The 24402-nt window shown below is 31.7% G+C and overlaps 1 protein-coding gene across 1 annotated transcript in view; it reads right to left on the reverse strand.

Annotated features, from left to right (window-relative positions):
* The window catches only part of LOC127723909 (uncharacterized), a 55847-nt gene extending 33567 nt beyond the window's left edge, over window positions 1-22280 (reverse strand). Inside the window, exons 1-7 of the mRNA XM_052230625.1 lie at window positions 22269-22280; window positions 19200-19210; window positions 18174-18250; window positions 16661-16779; window positions 13647-13736; window positions 12863-13003; window positions 12406-12517 (exon numbers count right to left, since the gene is read on the reverse strand). Coding sequence (XP_052086585.1) covers window positions 12406-12517; window positions 12863-13003; window positions 13647-13736; window positions 16661-16779; window positions 18174-18250; window positions 19200-19210; window positions 22269-22280 — 562 coding nt within the window. The remainder of the gene's footprint in view (window positions 1-12405; window positions 12518-12862; window positions 13004-13646; window positions 13737-16660; window positions 16780-18173; window positions 18251-19199; window positions 19211-22268) is intronic.
* Window positions 22281-24402: the final 2122 nt, after the last annotated feature.

A 24402-nucleotide genomic window follows, 5' to 3' on the forward strand; every position in this document is an offset into this window, starting at 1 on the left:
CACAGTTATTTCGTAGTGCATTTCTTTTAGACAATAAATTCAAATTAAAAAAATCGCACCTGCTCTATCTCAAAAAGATTTTTACAGTGTAGTGTACTACTATTGATACAAATAATATCAAAATTATAGAAACTTCTACCAGCTCTAACTCAAAATATTGACAATTTTGTGTTAAGGGGGGCTAAAATTCAGTTTGACAGCTTCAGACATTCTAATTTTGGACCTTTTTTAACTGGACCAAATCACTACTTAAAATAAAGATTCAGCACCCAAATTTTTTTAACATGTAATTTCATGCCCTTACTTAATATTTCATGCATAAAATATCAAGAAATAAATTGGGAAAGTGTATCCAAAAAAAATGCAAGTTATACACTGTTCACACTAGGGACTATATTTGTAGACAACGAAAACCAAAGGACGATAACTGTGTCCTTGGACCTAATAGGATAGAAAGACTTGACCAATTTTAATAAAACTTTGCCTGACCTAAGCTTATGCAATTATAAGATAGTTGGCCAAGTTTCATGGCCATAGGATATATATTATAGAAACTAGGGCCATTTTAATATTGAAATTTGGTGGTTTATTTTTGACGTTTAAATCAAATATTTTCAACTGTCAAGATTTTGGCCTAAAAAATTTAAATATTGCAAAAATTTGCTTTTTAAATACTCTTGAATTTAATATAATAAGTATTAAAAGCAACAGAACACTCATTTGATTTATCAGATTTATTACAGTTATTCAAAAGTCAAATTTATATGAGCCTGTGCCTGAAAATAGAGATTTTTCGAATTAAGGGAAGCCTTACATAAACATGCATTTTTTTTCAACCAATTTGAAGTTTTTGATGTTTTTTAACCATACATTATTCTTCCATATATATTAAATGTACTTTAAATGTAAAGAAAAGTTACAAAAAGCATACCACATGAGTATAAAATGGTCTTAGGCCATGTAAGACCGAGAATTATTTCGAGTCGATTTAGGCCGTAGCCCATATTTACATATAAAAATGCACACAGAGGCTATAAGAAATTGAAATTTGTTACTTTTTGCTCATTTCTATGCTAAGATGTCATGATACAAGAAGTCTAATTGCAAAAGGACTCTTGAATTCAACTTTTTTTTGCGGACAGTATGGTCTGATGACCAGTTTTTCACTTTTCAATGGAAAACTTGCATGTAGTTTTAGTCTCATTTGGCATATATTTGAACCACTTACTATCCTAAAGAAGAAAATTATGGTAGCATATGAAATGAATAGGGTGTACTGATCATTGTAAAGTGTTTTTTTTTACAGATTTAGTGAAATATTTGTGATGGACTACAGATTTTATGTACAAAGCTCTTCACATTTCACATACATCAAACAGGCCGTTTAACCAGGGACATAAATACAAATATTCTGCACATTTTTTCTGTGATAATCTACTTTTCTCTAGATTCCGAGTTCACAAATGGTTAATTAAATTTGATTTAAGCATAGAAACACAAATATCAGGAACATAAAAAGCTGTCAGATAGAAAGTCAGCATGGCTCTTAGGCATAAAATGGAAACTGCTTTAAAATGCTTATTTTAGCCGTATAATGCCAAAATGGGACATTTTAACAGAATTTCTGTCAAAGAAAGATGTAAATCCTTTACTTTTATTGAGTTTGACAAATTGAAACCAGCAAACCATTCAGGAAAGTTGCCAAAGTACAGAATCTACATTTATGGAATTCATCTCTTAGGCCCGAGAACACAGTTATTTCGTAGTGCATTTCTTTTAGACAATAAATTCAAATTAAAAAAATCGCACCTGCTCTATCTCAAAAAGATTTTTACAGTGTAGTGTACTACTATTGATACAAATAATATCAAAATTATAGAAACTTCTACCAGCTCTAACTCAAAATATTGACAATTTTGTGTTAAGGGGGGCTAAAATTCAGTTTGACAGCTTCAGACATTCTAATTTTGGACCTTTTTTAACTGGACCAAATCACTACTTAAAATAAAGATTCAGCACCCAAATTTTTTTAACATGTAATTTCATGCCCTTACTTAATATTTCATGCATAAAATATCAAGAAATAAATTGGGAAAGTGTATCCAAAAAAAATGCAAGTTATACACTGTTCACACTAGGGACTATATTTGTAGACAACGAAAACCAAAGGACGATAACTGTGTCCTTGGACCTAATAGGATAGAAAGACTTGACCAATTTTAATAAAACTTTGCCTGACCTAAGCTTATGCAATTATAAGATAGTTGGCCAAGTTTCATGGCCATAGGATATATATTATAGAAACTAGGGCCATTTTAATATTGAAATTTGGTGGTTTATTTTTGACGTTTAAATCAAATATTTTCAACTGTCAAGATTTTGGCCTAAAAAATTTAAATATTGCAAAAATTTGCTTTTTAAATACTCTTGAATTTAATATAATAAGTATTAAAAGCAACAGAACACTCATTTGATTTATCAGATTTATTACAGTTATTCAAAAGTCAAATTTATATGAGCCTGTGCCTGAAAATAGAGATTTTTCGAATTAAGGGAAGCCTTACATAAACATGCATTTTTTTTCAACCAATTTGAAGTTTTTGATGTTTTTTAACCATACATTATTCTTCCATATATATTAAATGTACTTTAAATGTAAAGAAAAGTTACAAAAAGCATACCACATGAGTATAAAATGGTCTTAGGCCATGTAAGACCGAGAATTATTTCGAGTCGATTTAGGCCGTAGCCCATATTTACATATAAAAATGCACACAGAGGCTATAAGAAATTGAAATTTGTTACTTTTTGCTCATTTCTATGCTAAGATGTCATGATACAAGAAGTCTAATTGCAAAAGGACTCTTGAATTCAACTTTTTTTTGCGGACAGTATGGTCTGATGACCAGTTTTTCACTTTTCAATGGAAAACTTGCATGTAGTTTTAGTCTCATTTGGCATATATTTGAACCACTTACTATCCTAAAGAAGAAAATTATGGTAGCATATGAAATGAATAGGGTGTACTGATCATTGTAAAGTGTTTTTTTTTACAGATTTAGTGAAATATTTGTGATGGACTACAGATTTTATGTACAAAGCTCTTCACATTTCACATACATCAAACAGGCCGTTTAACCAGGGACATAAATACAAATATTCTGCACATTTTTTCTGTGATAATCTACTTTTCTCTAGATTCCGAGTTCACAAATGGTTAATTAAATTTGATTTAAGCATAGAAACACAAATATCAGGAACATAAAAAGCTGTCAGATAGAAAGTCAGCATGGCTCTTAGGCATAAAATGGAAACTGCTTTAAAATGCTTATTTTAGCCGTATAATGCCAAAATGGGACATTTTAACAGAATTTCTGTCAAAGAAAGATGTAAATCCTTTACTTTTATTGAGTTTGACAAATTGAAACCAGCAAACCATTCAGGAAAGTTGCCAAAGTACAGAATCTACATTTATGGAATTCATCTCTTAGGCCCGAGAACACAGTTATTTCGTAGTGCATTTCTTTTAGACAATAAATTCAAATTAAAAAAATCGCACCTGCTCTATCTCAAAAAGATTTTTACAGTGTAGTGTACTACTATTGATACAAATAATATCAAAATTATAGAAACTTCTACCAGCTCTAACTCAAAATATTGACAATTTTGTGTTAAGGGGGGCTAAAATTCAGTTTGACAGCTTCAGACATTCTAATTTTGGACCTTTTTTAACTGGACCAAATCACTACTTAAAATAAAGATTCAGCACCCAAATTTTTTTAACATGTAATTTCATGCCCTTACTTAATATTTCATGCATAAAATATCAAGAAATAAATTGGGAAAGTGTATCCAAAAAAAATGCAAGTTATACACTGTTCACACTAGGGACTATATTTGTAGACAACGAAAACCAAAGGACGATAACTGTGTCCTTGGACCTAATAGGATAGAAAGACTTGACCAATTTTAATAAAACTTTGCCTGACCTAAGCTTATGCAATTATAAGATAGTTGGCCAAGTTTCATGGCCATAGGATATATATTATAGAAACTAGGGCCATTTTAATATTGAAATTTGGTGGTTTATTTTTGACGTTTAAATCAAATATTTTCAACTGTCAAGATTTTGGCCTAAAAAATTTAAATATTGCAAAAATTTGCTTTTTAAATACTCTTGAATTTAATATAATAAGTATTAAAAGCAACAGAACACTCATTTGATTTATCAGATTTATTACAGTTATTCAAAAGTCAAATTTATATGAGCCTGTGCCTGAAAATAGAGATTTTTCGAATTAAGGGAAGCCTTACATAAACATGCATTTTTTTTCAACCAATTTGAAGTTTTTGATGTTTTTTAACCATACATTATTCTTCCATATATATTAAATGTACTTTAAATGTAAAGAAAAGTTACAAAAAGCATACCACATGAGTATAAAATGGTCTTAGGCCATGTAAGACTGAGAATTATTTCGAGTCGATTTAGGCCGTAGCCCATATTTACATATAAAAATGCACACAGAGGCTATAAGAAATTGAAATTTGTTACTTTTTGCTCATTTCTATGCTAAGATGTCATGATACAAGAAGTCTAATTGCAAAAGGACTCTTGAATTCAACTTTTTTTTGCGGACAGTATGGTCTGATGACCAGTTTTTCACTTTTCAATGGAAAACTTGCATGTAGTTTTAGTCTCATTTGGCATATATTTGAACCACTTACTATCCTAAAGAAGAAAATTATGGTAGCATATGAAATGAATAGGGTGTACTGATCATTGTAAAGTGTTTTTTTTTACAGATTTAGTGAAATATTTGTGATGGACTACAGATTTTATGTACAAAGCTCTTCACATTTCACATACATCAAACAGGCCGTTTAACCAGGGACATAAATACAAATATTCTGCACATTTTTTCTGTGATAATCTACTTTTCTCTAGATTCCGAGTTCACAAATGGTTAATTAAATTTGATTTAAGCATAGAAACACAAATATCAGGAACATAAAAAGCTGTCAGATAGAAAGTCAGCATGGCTCTTAGGCATAAAATGGAAACTGCTTTAAAATGCTTATTTTAGCCGTATAATGCCAAAATGGGACATTTTAACAGAATTTCTGTCAAAGAAAGATGTAAATCCTTTACTTTTATTGAGTTTGACAAATTGAAACCAGCAAACCATTCAGGAAAGTTGCCAAAGTACAGAATCTACATTTATGGAATTCATCTCTTAGGCCCGAGAACACAGTTATTTCGTAGTGCATTTCTTTTAGACAATAAATTCAAATTAAAAAAATCGCACCTGCTCTATCTCAAAAAGATTTTTACAGTGTAGTGTACTACTATTGATACAAATAATATCAAAATTATAGAAACTTCTACCAGCTCTAACTCAAAATATTGACAATTTTGTGTTAAGGGGGGCTAAAATTCAGTTTGACAGCTTCAGACATTCTAATTTTGGACCTTTTTTAACTGGACCAAATCACTACTTAAAATAAAGATTCAGCACCCAAATTTTTTTAACATGTAATTTCATGCCCTTACTTAATATTTCATGCATAAAATATCAAGAAATAAATTGGGAAAGTGTATCCAAAAAAAATGCAAGTTATACACTGTTCACACTAGGGACTATATTTGTAGACAACGAAAACCAAAGGACGATAACTGTGTCCTTGGACCTAATAGGATAGAAAGACTTGACCAATTTTAATAAAACTTTGCCTGACCTAAGCTTATGCAATTATAAGATAGTTGGCCAAGTTTCATGGCCATAGGATATATATTATAGAAACTAGGGCCATTTTAATATTGAAATTTGGTGGTTTATTTTTGACGTTTAAATCAAATATTTTCAACTGTCAAGATTTTGGCCTAAAAAATTTAAATATTGCAAAAATTTGCTTTTTAAATACTCTTGAATTTAATATAATAAGTATTAAAAGCAACAGAACACTCATTTGATTTATCAGATTTATTACAGTTATTCAAAAGTCAAATTTATATGAGCCTGTGCCTGAAAATAGAGATTTTTCGAATTAAGGGAAGCCTTACATAAACATGCATTTTTTTTCAACCAATTTGAAGTTTTTGATGTTTTTTAACCATACATTATTCTTCCATATATATTAAATGTACTTTAAATGTAAAGAAAAGTTACAAAAAGCATACCACATGAGTATAAAATGGTCTTAGGCCATGTAAGACTGAGAATTATTTCGAGTCGATTTAGGCCGTAGCCCATATTTACATATAAAAATGCACACAGAGGCTATAAGAAATTGAAATTTGTTACTTTTTGCTCATTTCTATGCTAAGATGTCATGATACAAGAAGTCTAATTGCAAAAGGACTCTTGAATTCAACTTTTTTTTGCGGACAGTATGGTCTGATGACCAGTTTTTCACTTTTCAATGGAAAACTTGCATGTAGTTTTAGTCTCATTTGGCATATATTTGAACCACTTACTATCCTAAAGAAGAAAATTATGGTAGCATATGAAATGAATAGGGTGTACTGATCATTGTAAAGTGTTTTTTTTTACAGATTTAGTGAAATATTTGTGATGGACTACAGATTTTATGTACAAAGCTCTTCACATTTCACATACATCAAACAGGCCGTTTAACCAGGGACATAAATACAAATATTCTGCACATTTTTTCTGTGATAATCTACTTTTCTCTAGATTCCGAGTTCACAAATGGTTAATTAAATTTGATTTAAGCATAGAAACACAAATATCAGGAACATAAAAAGCTGTCAGATAGAAAGTCAGCATGGCTCTTAGGCATAAAATGGAAACTGCTTTAAAATGCTTATTTTAGCCGTATAATGCCAAAATGGGACATTTTAACAGAATTTCTGTCAAAGAAAGATGTAAATCCTTTACTTTTATTGAGTTTGACAAATTGAAACCAGCAAACCATTCAGGAAAGTTGCCAAAGTACAGAATCTACATTTATGGAATTCATCTCTTAGGCCCGAGAACACAGTTATTTCGTAGTGCATTTCTTTTAGACAATAAATTCAAATTAAAAAAATCGCACCTGCTCTATCTCAAAAAGATTTTTACAGTGTAGTGTACTACTATTGATACAAATAATATCAAAATTATAGAAACTTCTACCAGCTCTAACTCAAAATATTGACAATTTTGTGTTAAGGGGGGCTAAAATTCAGTTTGACAGCTTCAGACATTCTAATTTTGGACCTTTTTTAACTGGACCAAATCACTACTTAAAATAAAGATTCAGCACCCAAATTTTTTTAACATGTAATTTCATCCCCTTACTTAATATTTCATGCATAAAATATCAAGAAATAAATTGGGAAAGTGTATCCAAAAAAAATGCAAGTTATACACTGTTCACACTAGGGACTATATTTGTAGACAACGAAAACCAAAGGACGATAACTGTGTCCTTGGACCTAATAGGATAGAAAGACTTGACCAATTTTAATAAAACTTTGCCTGACCTAAGCTTATGCAATTATAAGATAGTTGGCCAAGTTTCATGGCCATAGGATATATATTATAGAAACTAGGGCCATTTTAATATTGAAATTTGGTGGTTTATTTTTGACGTTTAAATCAAATATTTTCAACTGTCAAGATTTTGGCCTAAAAAATTTAAATATTGCAAAAATTTGCTTTTTAAATACTCTTGAATTTAATATAATAAGTATTAAAAGCAACAGAACACTCATTTGATTTATCAGATTTATTACAGTTATTCAAAAGTCAAATTTATATGAGCCTGTGCCTGAAAATAGAGATTTTTCGAATTAAGGGAAGCCTTACATAAACATGCATTTTTTTTCAACCAATTTGAAGTTTTTGATGTTTTTTAACCATACATTATTCTTCCATATATATTAAATGTACTTTAAATGTAAAGAAAAGTTACAAAAAGCATACCACATGAGTATAAAATGGTCTTAGGCCATGTAAGACTGAGAATTATTTCGAGTCGATTTAGGCCGTAGCCCATATTTACATATAAAAATGCACACAGAGGCTATAAGAAATTGAAATTTGTTACTTTTTGCTCATTTCTATGCTAAGATGTCATGATACAAGAAGTCTAATTGCAAAAGGACTCTTGAATTCAACTTTTTTTTGCGGACAGTATGGTCTGATGACCAGTTTTTCACTTTTCAATGGAAAACTTGCATGTAGTTTTAGTCTCATTTGGCATATATTTGAACCACTTACTATCCTAAAGAAGAAAATTATGGTAGCATATGAAATGAATAGGGTGTACTGATCATTGTAAAGTGTTTTTTTTTACAGATTTAGTGAAATATTTGTGATGGACTACAGATTTTATGTACAAAGCTCTTCACATTTCACATACATCAAACAGGCCGTTTAACCAGGGACATAAATACAAATATTCTGCACATTTTTTCTGTGATAATCTACTTTTCTCTAGATTCCGAGTTCACAAATGGTTAATTAAATTTGATTTAAGCATAGAAACACAAATATCAGGAACATAAAAAGCTGTCAGATAGAAAGTCAGCATGGCTCTTAGGCATAAAATGGAAACTGCTTTAAAATGCTTATTTTAGCCGTATAATGCCAAAATGGGACATTTTAACAGAATTTCTGTCAAAGAAAGATGTAAATCCTTTACTTTTATTGAGTTTGACAAATTGAAACCAGCAAACCATTCAGGAAAGTTGCCAAAGTACAGAATCTACATTTATGGAATTCATCTCTTAGGCCCGAGAACACAGTTATTTCGTAGTGCATTTCTTTTAGACAATAAATTCAAATTAAAAAAATCGCACCTGCTCTATCTCAAAAAGATTTTTACAGTGTAGTGTACTACTATTGATACAAATAATATCAAAATTATAGAAACTTCTACCAGCTCTAACTCAAAATATTGACAATTTTGTGTTAAGGGGGGCTAAAATTCAGTTTGACAGCTTCAGACATTCTAATTTTGGACCTTTTTTAACTGGACCAAATCACTACTTAAAATAAAGATTCAGCACCCAAATTTTTTTAACATGTAATTTCATCCCCTTACTTAATATTTCATGCATAAAATATCAAGAAATAAATTGGGAAAGTGTATCCAAAAAAAATGCAAGTTATACACTGTTCACACTAGGGACTATATTTGTAGACAACGAAAACCAAAGGACGATAACTGTGTCCTTGGACCTAATAGGATAGAAAGACTTGACCAATTTTAATAAAACTTTGCCTGACCTAAGCTTATGCAATTATAAGATAGTTGGCCAAGTTTCATGGCCATAGGATATATATTATAGAAACTAGGGCCATTTTAATATTGAAATTTGGTGGTTTATTTTTGACGTTTAAATCAAATATTTTCAACTGTCAAGATTTTGGCCTAAAAAATTTAAATATTGCAAAAATTTGCTTTTTAAATACTCTTGAATTTAATATAATAAGTATTAAAAGCAACAGAACACTCATTTGATTTATCAGATTTATTACAGTTATTCAAAAGTCAAATTTATATGAGCCTGTGCCTGAAAATAGAGATTTTTCGAATTAAGGGAAGCCTTACATAAACATGCATTTTTTTTCAACCAATTTGAAGTTTTTGATGTTTTTTAACCATACATTATTCTTCCATATATATTAAATGTACTTTAAATGTAAAGAAAAGTTACAAAAAGCATACCACATGAGTATAAAATGGTCTTAGGCCATGTAAGACTGAGAATTATTTCGAGTCGATTTAGGCCGTAGCCCATATTTACATATAAAAATGCACACAGAGGCTATAAGAAATTGAAATTTGTTACTTTTTGCTCATTTCTATGCTAAGATGTCATGATACAAGAAGTCTAATTGCAAAAGGACTCTTGAATTCAACTTTTTTTTGCGGACAGTATGGTCTGATGACCAGTTTTTCACTTTTCAATGGAAAACTTGCATGTAGTTTTAGTCTCATTTGGCATATATTTGAACCACTTACTATCCTAAAGAAGAAAATTATGGTAGCATATGAAATGAATAGGGTGTACTGATCATTGTAAAGTGTTTTTTTTTACAGATTTAGTGAAATATTTGTGATGGACTACAGATTTTATGTACAAAGCTCTTCACATTTCACATACATCAAACAGGCCGTTTAACCAGGGACATAAATACAAATATTCTGCACATTTTTTCTGTGATAATCTACTTTTCTCTAGATTCCGAGTTCACAAATGGTTAATTAAATTTGATTTAAGCATAGAAACACAAATATCAGGAACATAAAAAGCTGTCAGATAGAAAGTCAGCATGGCTCTTAGGCATAAAATGGAAACTGCTTTAAAATGCTTATTTTAGCCGTATAATGCCAAAATGGGACATTTTAACAGAATTTCTGTCAAAGAAAGATGTAAATCCTTTACTTTTATTGAGTTTGACAAATTGAAACCAGCAAACCATTCAGGAAAGTTGCCAAAGTACAGAATCTACATTTATGGAATTCATCTCTTAGGCCCGAGAACACAGTTATTTCGTAGTGCATTTCTTTTAGACAATAAATTCAAATTAAAAAAATCGCACCTGCTCTATCTCAAAAAGATTTTTACAGTGTAGTGTACTACTATTGATACAAATAATATCAAAATTATAGAAACTTCTACCAGCTCTAACTCAAAATATTGACAATTTTGTGTTAAGGGGGGCTAAAATTCAGTTTGACAGCTTCAGACATTCTAATTTTGGACCTTTTTTAACTGGACCAAATCACTACTTAAAATAAAGATTCAGCACCCAAATTTTTTTAACATGTAATTTCATCCCCTTACTTAATATTTCATGCATAAAATATCAAGAAATAAATTGGGAAAGTGTATCCAAAAAAAATGCAAGTTATACACTGTTCACACTAGGGACTATATTTGTAGACAACGAAAACCAAAGGACGATAACTGTGTCCTTGGACCAGGGTGCGTTTGTCCTAAAATAATTAACTTATTATGTGAGATGTAAAGTGTTATATTCCTTGTCTTAAGCCATGAAATTGTTATCAATATAATTTGGTGTACGCCAGCACGTGTTTTGTCTTCATTATCAGTGGTGCTAGAATCAAAACAGTTGGAATGTCAAATCAAAGACGACGTGCTAAACATTTAAATCCTAAAATTACGAAAATTATTTGTCGTTAGTTGCTGTTGGCCATACTTATTTACAAATTATCAAATCTTTATTACCGGTGTAAATATATCAACACACTCTATTAATGAGTTGCTTGATTTCTGCCAGCGGTACTAATAACAACAACAACAAAACACAGTACATATCGTAGAGTTTTCACACTTACTGAAAACTAATTCAAAACAATGTGTTCCCAGACTTAAATATTAATTCAATTTAGTCATTCTAGTATTCTTCCAACGAATTTAATGAGAAACAAAACATCATCAGAAATCCTAGAAACGCATGACCATGTACAACACCATTTGAAACGTTAATTTTGATTGGATAACGTCACCAATTTTTATTTATGAAAACGTAGGCGTATGCATAGACGACGTATGACGGTTATTTTAATGTATGATTTGACGTTGTTTTCTGTCAGTTTCATTAGAATGGAGATAACAATATTGTATTTTAAGCTCCGACGGCATCGAATCAACAAATCGATGCCGTCGGAGCTTAAAATATAATACAGTTATCTCCTCAACCGATTACTTTTAAGAATTACTTTATTCAAAAGATCAATAGTTTTACATGGTTATTTTTGTATAATATATAATCTGCAAAAATATTTAAGGGTACAGTTATACTATATGACTAGGATCGTTCTTGGTGTATTAAATGTAGATACCTGCTCGCAAGCCGAAATGTGTTGGTTGCAACAGTGAAATTGTTTTATGTTGAGCATCTAATGTTTTGATAGGGACAGCTTTATCTGCCCAGCTTTGATACCTGTAATATTAATATGATGACAAATAATCTTCTATAGCAACAGGTTAAAGTTCACATTCTCTATAGACAATTTTTCATATTACCTACTTCGACTCCAATTTATCAAAGTTTGTGTATTAAATCTGCTTTTAGACAAGATACATACCAGTAGACATAACCTCGTATTTTCCGTATCAAACAGTATGTGCAAAATGAGACAACCCTAATAACATAAGAAAGATATTGTATATGGCTGAATGAGTCGATTGTCAGTAATTATTTATGACACGAAATACAAATGGTTTCACGTGTAGACTAAACACCGGCATTCGTAAATATACACACCAAAAGTTATTTCTTGTAAAGTCTCTAAGAGAAGAAATATTACTGCAAGAACAACAAGTACAATAGAAACAATATCTCTTTCTGTTTGCGCAAAGCATATTCCTGAAAATCAGGCAGACTAGTTCTTTTAGTATCATTGATAAATACCAGTAACCATAAACCCAGATATCCGACTGATTGGCCCATTTCTTTGGTCTGTCACTATTATACTGGAACACTGTACTATATCTCTCTCCTGATGGGACGTTTGTTATATTGATAAAGCCCTGTAAGAGAAATGTGTTAAACCATAAAACATTTCGAAATATAAGTTGTAAAAACATCGACGATCATTGTATCTTTGTAAAATTTTTCAATTCACTTCATCTACAAAAGCAAAGTTGATATAAGCGATCCTTCCTGGAAACTATATAGTGTTATTTTCATTAAATAAGAATATTCAACAGTTTTGTGTAAAACAGTAAATATATTTTCCTCTTCTACTATAAGTTTTCTGTGAAAAGCTCTTTTTATCGTCAAAAATGCAAACATCACTGTATCAATTTAATGCATCTGAAGCGCTTTTATCGTTTACCGTCATCAGAAAAACTCAAACAGTGAACAGTACTTACATAGTTCGGCCATCTTGAAAGAGTTAATGGAAACCCATTCTCAAATATTTCTAAAGGAGCCTGCCGCAGTATGTATTTTCCGTATGGTACTATCTGTCCTAGGTCTGTTATACCGGCGGCTGATAGTTTCGTTTGTAATACCTGGAATGAATGGTTTAGATATGAATCCAGCATAAGAAGGAAAAAACAAGTGTACTGGCACTCTTTTATTAATGATTGCTTTCCAATTGTCAGATTTGAGAGCCAGTAACGAGTCTTGTGTCAGATGTAACAAATTGTCAGCCTGGAATCATTGATGATTTTTAAAGATAATAAAATCTCACAGACCTGTAGAGAAAATGAAACTCAACGTTATTTTACTACCCACAGAAGAACACGGAGAAGGGAAAAACAACAAGAAGCAGAATGATTTTTTTTTTAAATGAATATCCTGATTTCGTAAGAATTGAAAATAAATAATCTAGTTTCAGACTGATTATAAAGAAATATTTTGTCCAGAAAATACAGGAACTAAAAGTATGTTCAAATTCTAAATATATTTGTGTGTGGCAAAGCCAGCTGAGCAATATGTGAAAAAAATAGTATGACTATGGAAAATCCCCAACAGCTCCCCAATAAAAATGATATGGTATCTTTATATTTGACATTACCTTGTAATTGTTTGACGGTAGTATATTCTAAAGAGGGAATTATCAACAAGTCCTCGCACTGAGGTTTCACCAGTTGTAGCTAATGAACAATTTATTTCATTCACGTATCAAATACTAATTATTTATATACTTACATGCTTTTGCGCCTCTGATGATAGTCTTTGTAAAATGTTTGGATCAGTTACTTTGGTGAACTGATGGGATGGAATTCGTTTTCCTCCAGTCTGAAATTATAAAATGATGTCCATTTACTTCGAAGTAAGTGCCGACGTGTCTTTGTGAAAAAGAGGACCAGTCCACTTAACACCATTGTTAAAATAAATAGATACACACTTAAAAAATCACTATACATCATACACTAAATAAAAACAAAATAAACTCATCATAGATACAAGCTTAAGGATTGAAACGCGCGTTTCGTCTATAGAAGATTGATCAGTGACGCTCGAATCAAAAAAGTGTAAAAGGCACAATAAAGTATTGAGGACCCAAAATCCCTAAACGTTTTGCAAATTACAGCTAAGATAATCTATTTCTTGGGTAGAAAATCCTTAGAATTTCGGGAAAAAAAACCAACTAATTATGTAAACAGTTTTACAACTTTACAAGCGATATTGACCGTGATAGTTTAAATAAAACAAATTAATGAGATTTTTTTAATATTGCGTTCTACTTCTTACTATAATAAAACTGAACAATAAAATAAAAAACATTCACGAAAAATAACACTGATAACCGAAACAATAGAAATAAAGATACGAACCTCCAGCGTTAAATACAATACGATCGTAAAAAGGTATGACAATAATAGGTTCCACATGAACCTTCAGCGTTAAATACGATCGTTTACAGATATAACATAATGTACCTCATAAAACTTCAGCGTTAAAACAGATCGTTTATAGATACGACACATTGGTACCACAAAACCTTCAGCGTTGAAAAAGATCGTGTATAGATACGACAGCAGGTACCACATAACCTTCCAGCGTTAAATACGATCGTTAAAGATGCGACATTAAGTACCGCAAACCTAAAGCATGGAATATATTTGTGTAAAGATACGACATTAGGTACAACATGAACCTTCAGCGTTAAATACGGTCTTGGATAAATGCCACATTATGTACTGCATAAACTTCCAGCGTTAAATACGATCGTGGATCGATGCGACAAAAAATACCGCATGAACATTCATCGTTTAATACGATAGTGTACATATACGGCATTAGGTACATGTACCGCATGAACCGTCAGCGTTTAATACGATCGTGTAAAGATACAACATTACCTACAGTTTAAATGCTCTGCTTTTGATCAATCTTCTATAGGTTTGGCAGTTGGTTATTTATAAACTGATAATACCAATCTTACTGATGCGTAGTTCGACAAAACATCTTTATTCATTTGTGCACGAAGACAGAATATTTAAAAATCAAATTCATATTTAAAAATTGAAGGGTTGATACATGTAAAACCAAAAATTAACAGTAGCATAGTTAAAGCCGGGCAAGGAATCAAAGCTTTGCATGAGTAGATATATTCCTCAATTTAAAAATTCCTCATTTGAAATAGTTTCAAACACTGTAACATCAACTTTAGATAACGCAATATTCGTATGTTCATGCCAGTATACCCAACAGAGGTATCGACGCAGTGGAAGCAAAAAAATAAAAAAAAACATAACAAGTAAACGTTTTACTGCATCAGATGAACAATTCGACAATACATCAAGTATATATAAATAAGAAGGCACGAGCCAGATTAACTTCCAGAGTCTGATATGTTATTATATAGATACGGCAATTTGCACCGTTACGATCTATTAGGGTTTGATACGAATTGACAGATATATGGCAGTTCTTAGCACATCGACGCGATATATATGGAATTTGATAAGACTGTCGTACAAGTGAGAGGTTTAGCGCTATAAAACCAGGTTCAATCCACCATTTTCTACATTTGAAAATGCCTGTACCAAGTCAGGAATATGACAGTTGTTGTCCATTCGTTTGATGTGTTTTGTCATTTGATTTTGCCATGTGATTAGGGACTTTCCGATTGAATTTTCCTCGGAGTTCAGTATTTTTGTGATTTTACTTTTTTTTATATAGCTTTTTTATGAAATGATATAATCAAATCAGCCCTAATACGGAAAATCAGCATGTCCAATACTGAAGACGTGGCCCTGTTAATATCAACATAGCTGTTCGGCACGCTCCAGTGCAGGAAGAAAGCCGTATTAGCCCATGTCTAGATAAAATGAATCAATTTAGCATATATTAAGATCATGGACGAGATATCATAAATTTCATCAGTACTGACAACAGATTTGTCGATTCTGTGTAAAGACAAGATCAAATATGAATTTACAGTAAGTTTCTTAGCTTGATATAAGAATTAGAATCATTTAATAAACGTGTTATGAACGGGTTGTTTCTGCATATGTACGCACTGTTATAGATTCTCCACCGTAATTGGATGTGTATGTTACTAATGACAACGGATATACTCCAATTGTCGAAGCCGTAATCTTGTCCTTTTTTCCTCGATTATGACATTACCGAATACGAATTATTATCGAATGTGTACTAACTATGAGCAACACGAATACTGACACCGGTGTAGCAGGGCATGCTTAACTCTTCGGAGCACTAAAAATTTTTCCTCGTTTTTTTTTGGTGGGTGGAGTTTGTGTTGCTCTTTCTTTTATTTATGTAGGTAATGGTAGACTGTTGTTCGTCTTTTTCTCTCATGCTTTTGTCGGTCTCTCTTCGACTGATGAAGTATGATTGTCCCTTTGGTATCTTCCTCCTTTTTACTTCATATATTACAGTGTTAGACTGGTTCCCTGTCCTTTATCTGTTTGACTCTGACAGATATTATTGACAACAATGGTGTCTCAGATACCCGTATGTTGCAAGGGAGAAAACCAGCCTAACGACAGTGTGTATCTTGTATAATTTCAGGGTATAATACAAACTTATAAAGATACGTCAGTTCGGTACGAATCGACTTGCAGGCTTTGATACTAATGTACATACACATGAGTTATATGTTTTGATACGATCTTATATTGAAACACCACTATGGAATGTATAGACTCTCAGGAATTATAGAAAACTTATAGAAATATGAAAATACGTACCACATGAACTTTCTGGTTCTGATACGCTCGTATAGTAATGCGTCTATAATCATTTCGATTGTTGATGACAAGCGTTGAATTTAGATCATGGTATCCCTCCATCAACTCTATCCAAATATCTAAAAAGAGAGTAGATTCGGATTAGTATTTCTAGAAACATGCAAAACGTAAATCTTATCTGCAAACGTTTCTTATTTAAAATACATTTAAGATACTACAAACTAACTTCGCGTTTCGTCTTCACGATGCTCATAAGTGTCGCTATCCTAAAAAAAATTAAAAAACCTAATAATGTGTAATTTGGTGTCTTGTTGAGAGTTGTCTCATTAGCAATAATGACACATCTTCTTATTTTCTATTTACAACTGTTTACCTGACATGACAAAAACAAGGAATTTGTATTAACGATTTTCACATTGCTAGAAAAGAATCTCTGTTAAACAAGATGCATGTCGATCTTTGAATTGAGCCTGGGGAATAGTAGTGTAAAGCAAGAAAAATAAAAGGCTTTGATATTACATCAAAATTGTAAAGCTTGTTATTAAAGAATTCGGCATATTTCTTTATAATTTTTACGCATCAACATCTAATTGACACACTGTTGATAATACCCTGTCATAATATTTCTGATGATCTTTTTTATTGTAGAATGAATGGTGGTAAGAACTTTAGAAATATCTTAATTCGAATATCTGTACTACCCTGCTTTTCATTATACGGATTTTTGTAAAGTTTAGGTATCCAGTATAAAGATGATATATTTTTATCGTCTGGTTTTATGTTAATACCAAACGAGAAAGGGACGTTCATTAGCATCTCTTTTTTCGTGTTTGTTTTAGGGGTATATGTCAGATATCCGATTTTGATCTGAATTCCAAGTTCTTTAGTGTGACTGATTTCTGAACTGCATTCATCAGTAACCTGTAATTTCTTCTTTAAATTGATGGGCTTGGGAACTCGATAGTTCAAACCTTTGGTTAATAACTCTCTGAGTTGTTCATTTTATACGATGTCAAGCTCACCAGTTATAACATGTCCAACGGGAATATATTTGTAAGTGGATGAAGTATACGAGAAATTGGAAGGCTTAGATTTTACATCCCTGAGGGTAAATGTCTCTAATACTATCTTATAATTGAAAATATTTGACTCAATAGGCTTGGTGAAGGTATCGGAAATGACAGATTTAGTTTTCATTTTGAAGTAATCAGGTATTTTTTTCTTCACAAATCATTAATGGAAACGTTTACTTATATTGATGGCATCCACACCCTTATAAGCAAATTGCACATGAAAATAAAAAATATCCACCACACTCCGCTCCAGTTTGTGCATCTGTACCAAGCCATATAATAGGAGCATGTGTTATTCAATGGTTCTTGTCTTTGTTCGGTTAATGTGTTGTTCTCTCGAAGACTTGGGTATTGATAGTGTGCGTAATATGTTGTTGTGGTTTCTGTTATCATTTTTTATGTATAATTATATAATTAAAATTAGGATTAAAACGTCTTACTTTTGTTCTGTATATCCGATTCTGTGATACGTTGTATAGCTCTGTGAAGTGTCCTCATTGGATTAGAAGCATCAGTTCTAAAATCAAAATCGTAAAATAGAATTTAAGTAATTGAAATAATTTCAAATGGTGTCGAATAACACAAATTAAAGTAGCTCAAAGACTATATGTTATACAGGTTGTATGTAGAGCTTATTAAGACTATATGTTATACAGGTTGTATGCAGAGATTATTAAGACTATATGTTATACAGGTTGTATGCATAGCTTATTAAGACTATATGTTATACTGGTTGTATGCAGAGCTTATTGAATGGAGAGCATTGTAAATCAAAATATCTTACCCGACATTCAAATCAGAGCCAGTTGGACTGACGTACAAGTGAACATTTTGAAGTTCCGGTATTAAAAACCCACTTTTGAAACTGAAAAGACTGAAAAGTAAATACAGATCGCAAAGCATCGTTGTTTAAGCCAGCTTACGGTGCTTAACCTTTATATCATGTTATTGATAGTTGTAAAGTTTGTATGTACTACCATTAGGTTAGTCTTCCGATAAGACATGATAAAAAGATTTAAAATCTAAGGTCGTTGGCAGTAAGTAATTGTCGGTAATAATATAAACGAACAAATTTCGTGTTTACTTTTTCACTTGTAACCTGTTCAATCCTATTTTGCGGCGATTTACGTTTCGATTTTTTTTTTTGGGAAGGGGGGTATTCATATGAAAGAAGATTCAAGATTCACATTATTGAGTCGATTTATATATGCAAGTTTTTTCTACAAACGAAAGTCATGAAAAATAAACTGCTTGCTATAAAGAGGCTTTACTTGATTAAAATGTTTACTTTCTGTCACTATTGGTATAAGAAATGCTAGTCCCTTCAAAGCATCTGAGTTAACATCCGGTATTTTGTTAGGTTTCTTCTTTTCAATTCATTTTTTTGTGTTGTTTCTCGTGGTTTATTGTTTTGTCTGCTTTTCTTTTCTTCGCGGTTACTGGTCGCATTTTCCATCTGTTGGTACCTTTTGAAAACCTGAAATAATAATAATAACAATAATTATATGACACATTTTAAATATTCAGCACAAAATAGGGACACAAACTATTAACAACCATGTGGATGTAAATTTTCGCTGTTATGACATAACTTTCTTAAGTACTACCTTGATAAATTTTCCTTTTTTCTAAGAAAAGACTGTTATATTTTTTTGTCTATGAAGAAATAACATAAAAAATGTGGTGCACACTGAATAACCTGCGTATCATTTTTTTAAGGATATTTCGAATAGACAGAAAAAATATTACAGTCTTTCCTTATAATTTAATTCTAAACTCCATTTTTAAGGATGAAGTTAGATAAAATTAAATAAAACAATCTAGAATTTAAAACTAATACTATAAGTCAGAAGAGCATTAGTAAAGTAAAAAAAAAATAAGCTAAAGATATTGATAGGTTATAAAACTCCTTGTTGTAATATTTGATTATTAAAAAATGGCGGGAAAAGCTGACTCGGTCTTTTACCTTACATATAGCATTGTCATTATTTTGGTCACTAATCGTTAACAAAAATCTAGAATCTGCTTAAATTTTGGTAATAACCTTTTTATAAGCTATTGGAGTCTTTTATGAATAGAAAAGTCGGTGATATGGGGCAAAATATTTTACCCTGTATCGTAAAAAAAAATCCAAGAAGTCCGAACATCTGACAAAAAATCTTAAACCTGACCTTAAAAAAAACGTTGATGACGTCACGGTCACATACATATCTATGAATTGATAGTAAAAAAACTATCAGCCATGCAAGTAGAAGGCGTGTTACATCTAAAATTAAATTATTTAGATTTAGAACTAAAGTTCAAACTCCCTTCGGCTTTAATTTCTTTTTTCATTTTTTTGTGTTTGCATTCCTGACAAAGGTAAATACAGAAAGATTTCGAAGTGTTATCTTCATTTTATTGAAGAAACATCAATATATGCCGATTATCACTTCTACAGTATAAGTATTGTATTTACAGCTACTAACATTATTTTATCACTTTAAAATGGTAGATTTTGTGTTAGAATTTACACTTCAGTTTGTAATGATAATATGTGGTGCAGTAAAATTAGTACCGATAAAACATCTACCCCAGTTGCCTTTCGAGGATTTCGGATGTTTAGTTCGGAGCAAAACTTTTAGTCTAGTAGTTATCAAGGAAAAAGTGAAGTTGAATCAAAAGTCCATTTTATTTATTCTGCTTTTATTGAATCAAATTAATCAAAGACAAAATATCCACGACGCGTACATTAAACAGGAAATATTATGTCTTCTAGTTTTGAAATCTGATTTAATTTAAATACACAATATATAAAATTAAAAGTACGAGTTAGTTCACGTTGATGGAATATCTGCAGTGATGACGACGGAAGTGTTCCTATAGCCCACTTTCGAGTTCGTTGCATTTCCGCCAAAAAATTGGCTTTAATGAACATCATTCGTGCGTTTAAGGGCATCGTAACTTCCTTCAGATGTTGAGCGAGCGGTTAAAAAAATTTGATACTTCATTGCACGAATTATTCGGCAAATAAAAGTCTTTTAATTGATGATTAACACTGCTGTCGTTTGATTAGAGATGCTGTCGTTTGATTAGAGAATTGTGATTAAGTACCTACGGAATAACAATCATTTCAAGTTTATCCTGCATAATGACTATCACGAAGACGCTTGATCAATTTTAATAGTGCAGGGATACAGGCGGTCCCCTCTATCTGGTAAATGACGTCATAAAGGCGTGCATAATTAACGAACTTTTCAGGTAAAGTACATAACTCGAAAGTTGTCTATTGTCGTAACCGTCCTCTTTTTCTCGAATGTGACATCACCTAGTTAGACTTATTGTCGTGTTTGTCCTTACATTAACAGTACGACGGGTGTGACAACACTCCATCAGAGACCAAATGACATTGAAAAAAAGTAAAATTACAGAAAAACTGAACTCCAAGAAAAATTCAGTACGGAAAGTTGCTTATCAAATGGCACAATCAAACCTCAAACACATCAAACGAATGGAAAACAACAGTCATAATCCCGACTTTGCACAGCATTTCCTTATGAAGAAAATGGTGGATTAAATCGGGATTTTATAGTTTGTTAGATGTTAAAAGCGGTTGTCGTTTGTTGATGTGGTTTCTCGTTTCTCGTTTCTCACATAGATTAGGCCATTTTGAGCCCTTTATAGCTTGTTGTTCGGTGTGAGCCAAGGCTCCGTGTTGAAGGCCGAACTTTGACCTATAATAGTTTACTTTTTACAAATTGTGACTTAAATGGAGAGTAGTCTCATTTGCACTCATATCACATCTTCTTATATCTATCTAGCAGATTAAAGACTAGTTTTGTTTTAGGTCCTTATATGGAAATGGCATCGTTGAGAACCTGGTGGGACTGATAAGAAAACAAATGTTTAATAAAGGAAGCATAGTACTTCCTGATTATTTTTTATAGGCTCTCCTGCATCATGAATAAGACCTTTTCCATGAGGTTCTTGTAGGTGTACAAAGATCATGTCATAATTTTATCGAAAAACGAGACTCTGGTAAGAACTATGTAAACACACTCAATATAGATACCAGGATTACAATTTTGTACGCTAGACGCGCGATTAGTTTACAACACCCTCATCAGTGACACTCGAATAAAAAAGTTAAAAGACCAAATAAAGTAGGAAGTTTATATAATGGGTTAAAAAAGGAAATTAAGAGTCCAATTATCCACACCTGGTTTTGCAACATTAAAGATTGAACAAGTAAATTAAGATCAAGCACATCAGTAAAACTACACACTTGTAAAAGGAGTAGGCGGGGCAATCATATTGACCATCAATATCGCACAACTACAGCAAACATTTTAATGGTTGTTGGTGTTAAAATAGCTAAAGTAATTTAAAGTTTGAATATCCCTTTCAAATAATTAAACGTGTTCTGGTAAACCCCATGGTGCTCTACATCGGTAACGGCTTAAAAGCTAACACAGCATGTGAAAGATTTAGGCGGGGGAATGTTTCGGTTTTTTACCCAGAGTGCTACATTTACTTTAAATGTAGAAGGCACTTACCCTATTTGGCATTTAGTCCAAAGGTATCAGTATTTTGTAATGGGGTCATAAAATGTGGTTGACAGATATGAAACGGATATCACGGTAGAAACATAACAATGGGCGAGAGCAATGCTGTTATGTAGGCTGTCAAAAAGTAACATTTTGAAAACTGCGTTGAAATATGATATTGTTTATATAATGAAAAAAGATTGAGAAGAAACTTAGGCACTCAAATATCAATAGTAAATTAAAACTAGATAAGCAAATGGGTATAAAACTAAAAAAACTAACAAAAGCCAAGAAATCACTCCAGAAAAATCTAATAATGGAGCAACTAAAACCAAGGAATGATGTTAGCTGCTCAAGAAGGGTCAGCAGGTCCTATTCATTAAGTGACACCTGAATATGTGCTCTTGTTTAAATAAATTGATGAGTCATATTCAGTAATTAGGCATATAATATATAACAGTTGATTTATAATTGTCTCTTTTCTCACCCTACGAATCACACAATTTAAAACATTTAAAACCATTGGTACATTTAAATTATCTATAACTTATACGTTTTACACGAAATAAGGTTTCCTATATCTGTACATAGGATAAACAAGAGTTTTACTGGTTTACAACACAGACATTTGAAAATAAAGATCAAATAACACAACATTGAAAGCATTAACAACACGAATTCCATTTCTTTAAAGCTAGTGTTCTGGAAGGGTGTGTCGTTTTATGTAAACTGGAAGCATTCGTGATGTTTCTCATTACATATGGAAATTCGGTAAATTATAAAGTCGTTTTTATTGTCACTTGATGATACCACAATCGAAGAAAAGAAAAGGGTTGTGGCAAGGAGAAGTGAATCAGATGGTACTTAACGGTCAAACAAATCCTGATAGCGTCCTGAAAACGTGTATTGGATCATTGTTTAAATTGTCTTGCAAACAGCATTCATGTATAATGGAAATAAAATCCCTAGAATATGGTATGAACTGCAAAATGCAATTCGATAGAAGTAATATCAGCAAAACCTTGTTTTAGTTTTGTTCATTTGTGGTGGCCATTTTGAAATGATCAGCCATTTTGAAAAAAAGGTTTAATATAACGTCATGACTAACATGGACGTTGAATTACATTTATATGTTTTTAAAAGAATTTATTTGAATATTATATGCTTTGAATAAAAGTGTGTAGGAATACATGAGCACTCAGATAATCCCACATACAAAGACACATCATTTGACAAGGATAAGATTTTGGCGAATCATAAGTCCTTCATGGCTTCAATGAACATCACATTGACCGGAAATCTGAGGATGTAGCTTGTTTGTATTGGATACCTAAGCTCCACAAAATTCCGTACAATCAACGGTACGTTGCCGGCTCATCTGCATGTCCATTAGATTAACAAAAATTCTGTTCGCAGTGAAAGAGGGTCTTCAGAAATACTGTAAAACTGTTTACTCGCATAGAAGTATTAACCATCTGTGGTTTCTTCTACTTAATTTTATATCTCGATCATTCACTGAATTCAATTTTATCAAAACGTTTGATTTTTCAACCCTGTATACCACCATTCTCCACGTGAACTTGAAAAATCGCCCAAAAGAAATAATCCACAATGCTTTCCAATATAGAAATGGTAGCATACGCTATAAATTTATTACTTTGGGATATCATACGGCATATTTTGTAAAGAGTGAACACAAAAACTTAAGGTAAAACATGCTACATAGAGGAACAAATGTTCAGTATGCAGGATTCTTTTTATTGATAACATATTTTATCTTTATACAATAATCTACCATAATTAAAGCTTTAATCAAGGCATGTTCATTCGTTTAGCATTCTGCAGTGCCATTAAACAAGTATAACACAAATTCTCCAATGAAGAATGAAAAAGTGGAAAGCCTATGAAAACAAACAGATTCGAACGTTATTAACCAACGGAACAAGTAAAAAAAAACAGTCATATTCCTGATTTGGTACAGATATTTTCAGAAGAAACGTTATACTAAGATGTTGGGATGAGAACTGACTATCAAGTTTGTTTTGCATTGATGTTGGATATATAAACTTTAATCACACAATGACGCTTTTAAAATTGAATGATGCTGATAATATTATTGATTTAGAATATTAGTCGAATCTGG

This window comes from Mytilus californianus, unplaced genomic scaffold (genome assembly GCF_021869535.1).
Source record: "Mytilus californianus isolate M0D057914Y unplaced genomic scaffold, xbMytCali1.0.p SCAF_13, whole genome shotgun sequence".
Classification (NCBI taxonomy): Eukaryota; Metazoa; Mollusca; class Bivalvia; order Mytilida; family Mytilidae; genus Mytilus; species Mytilus californianus.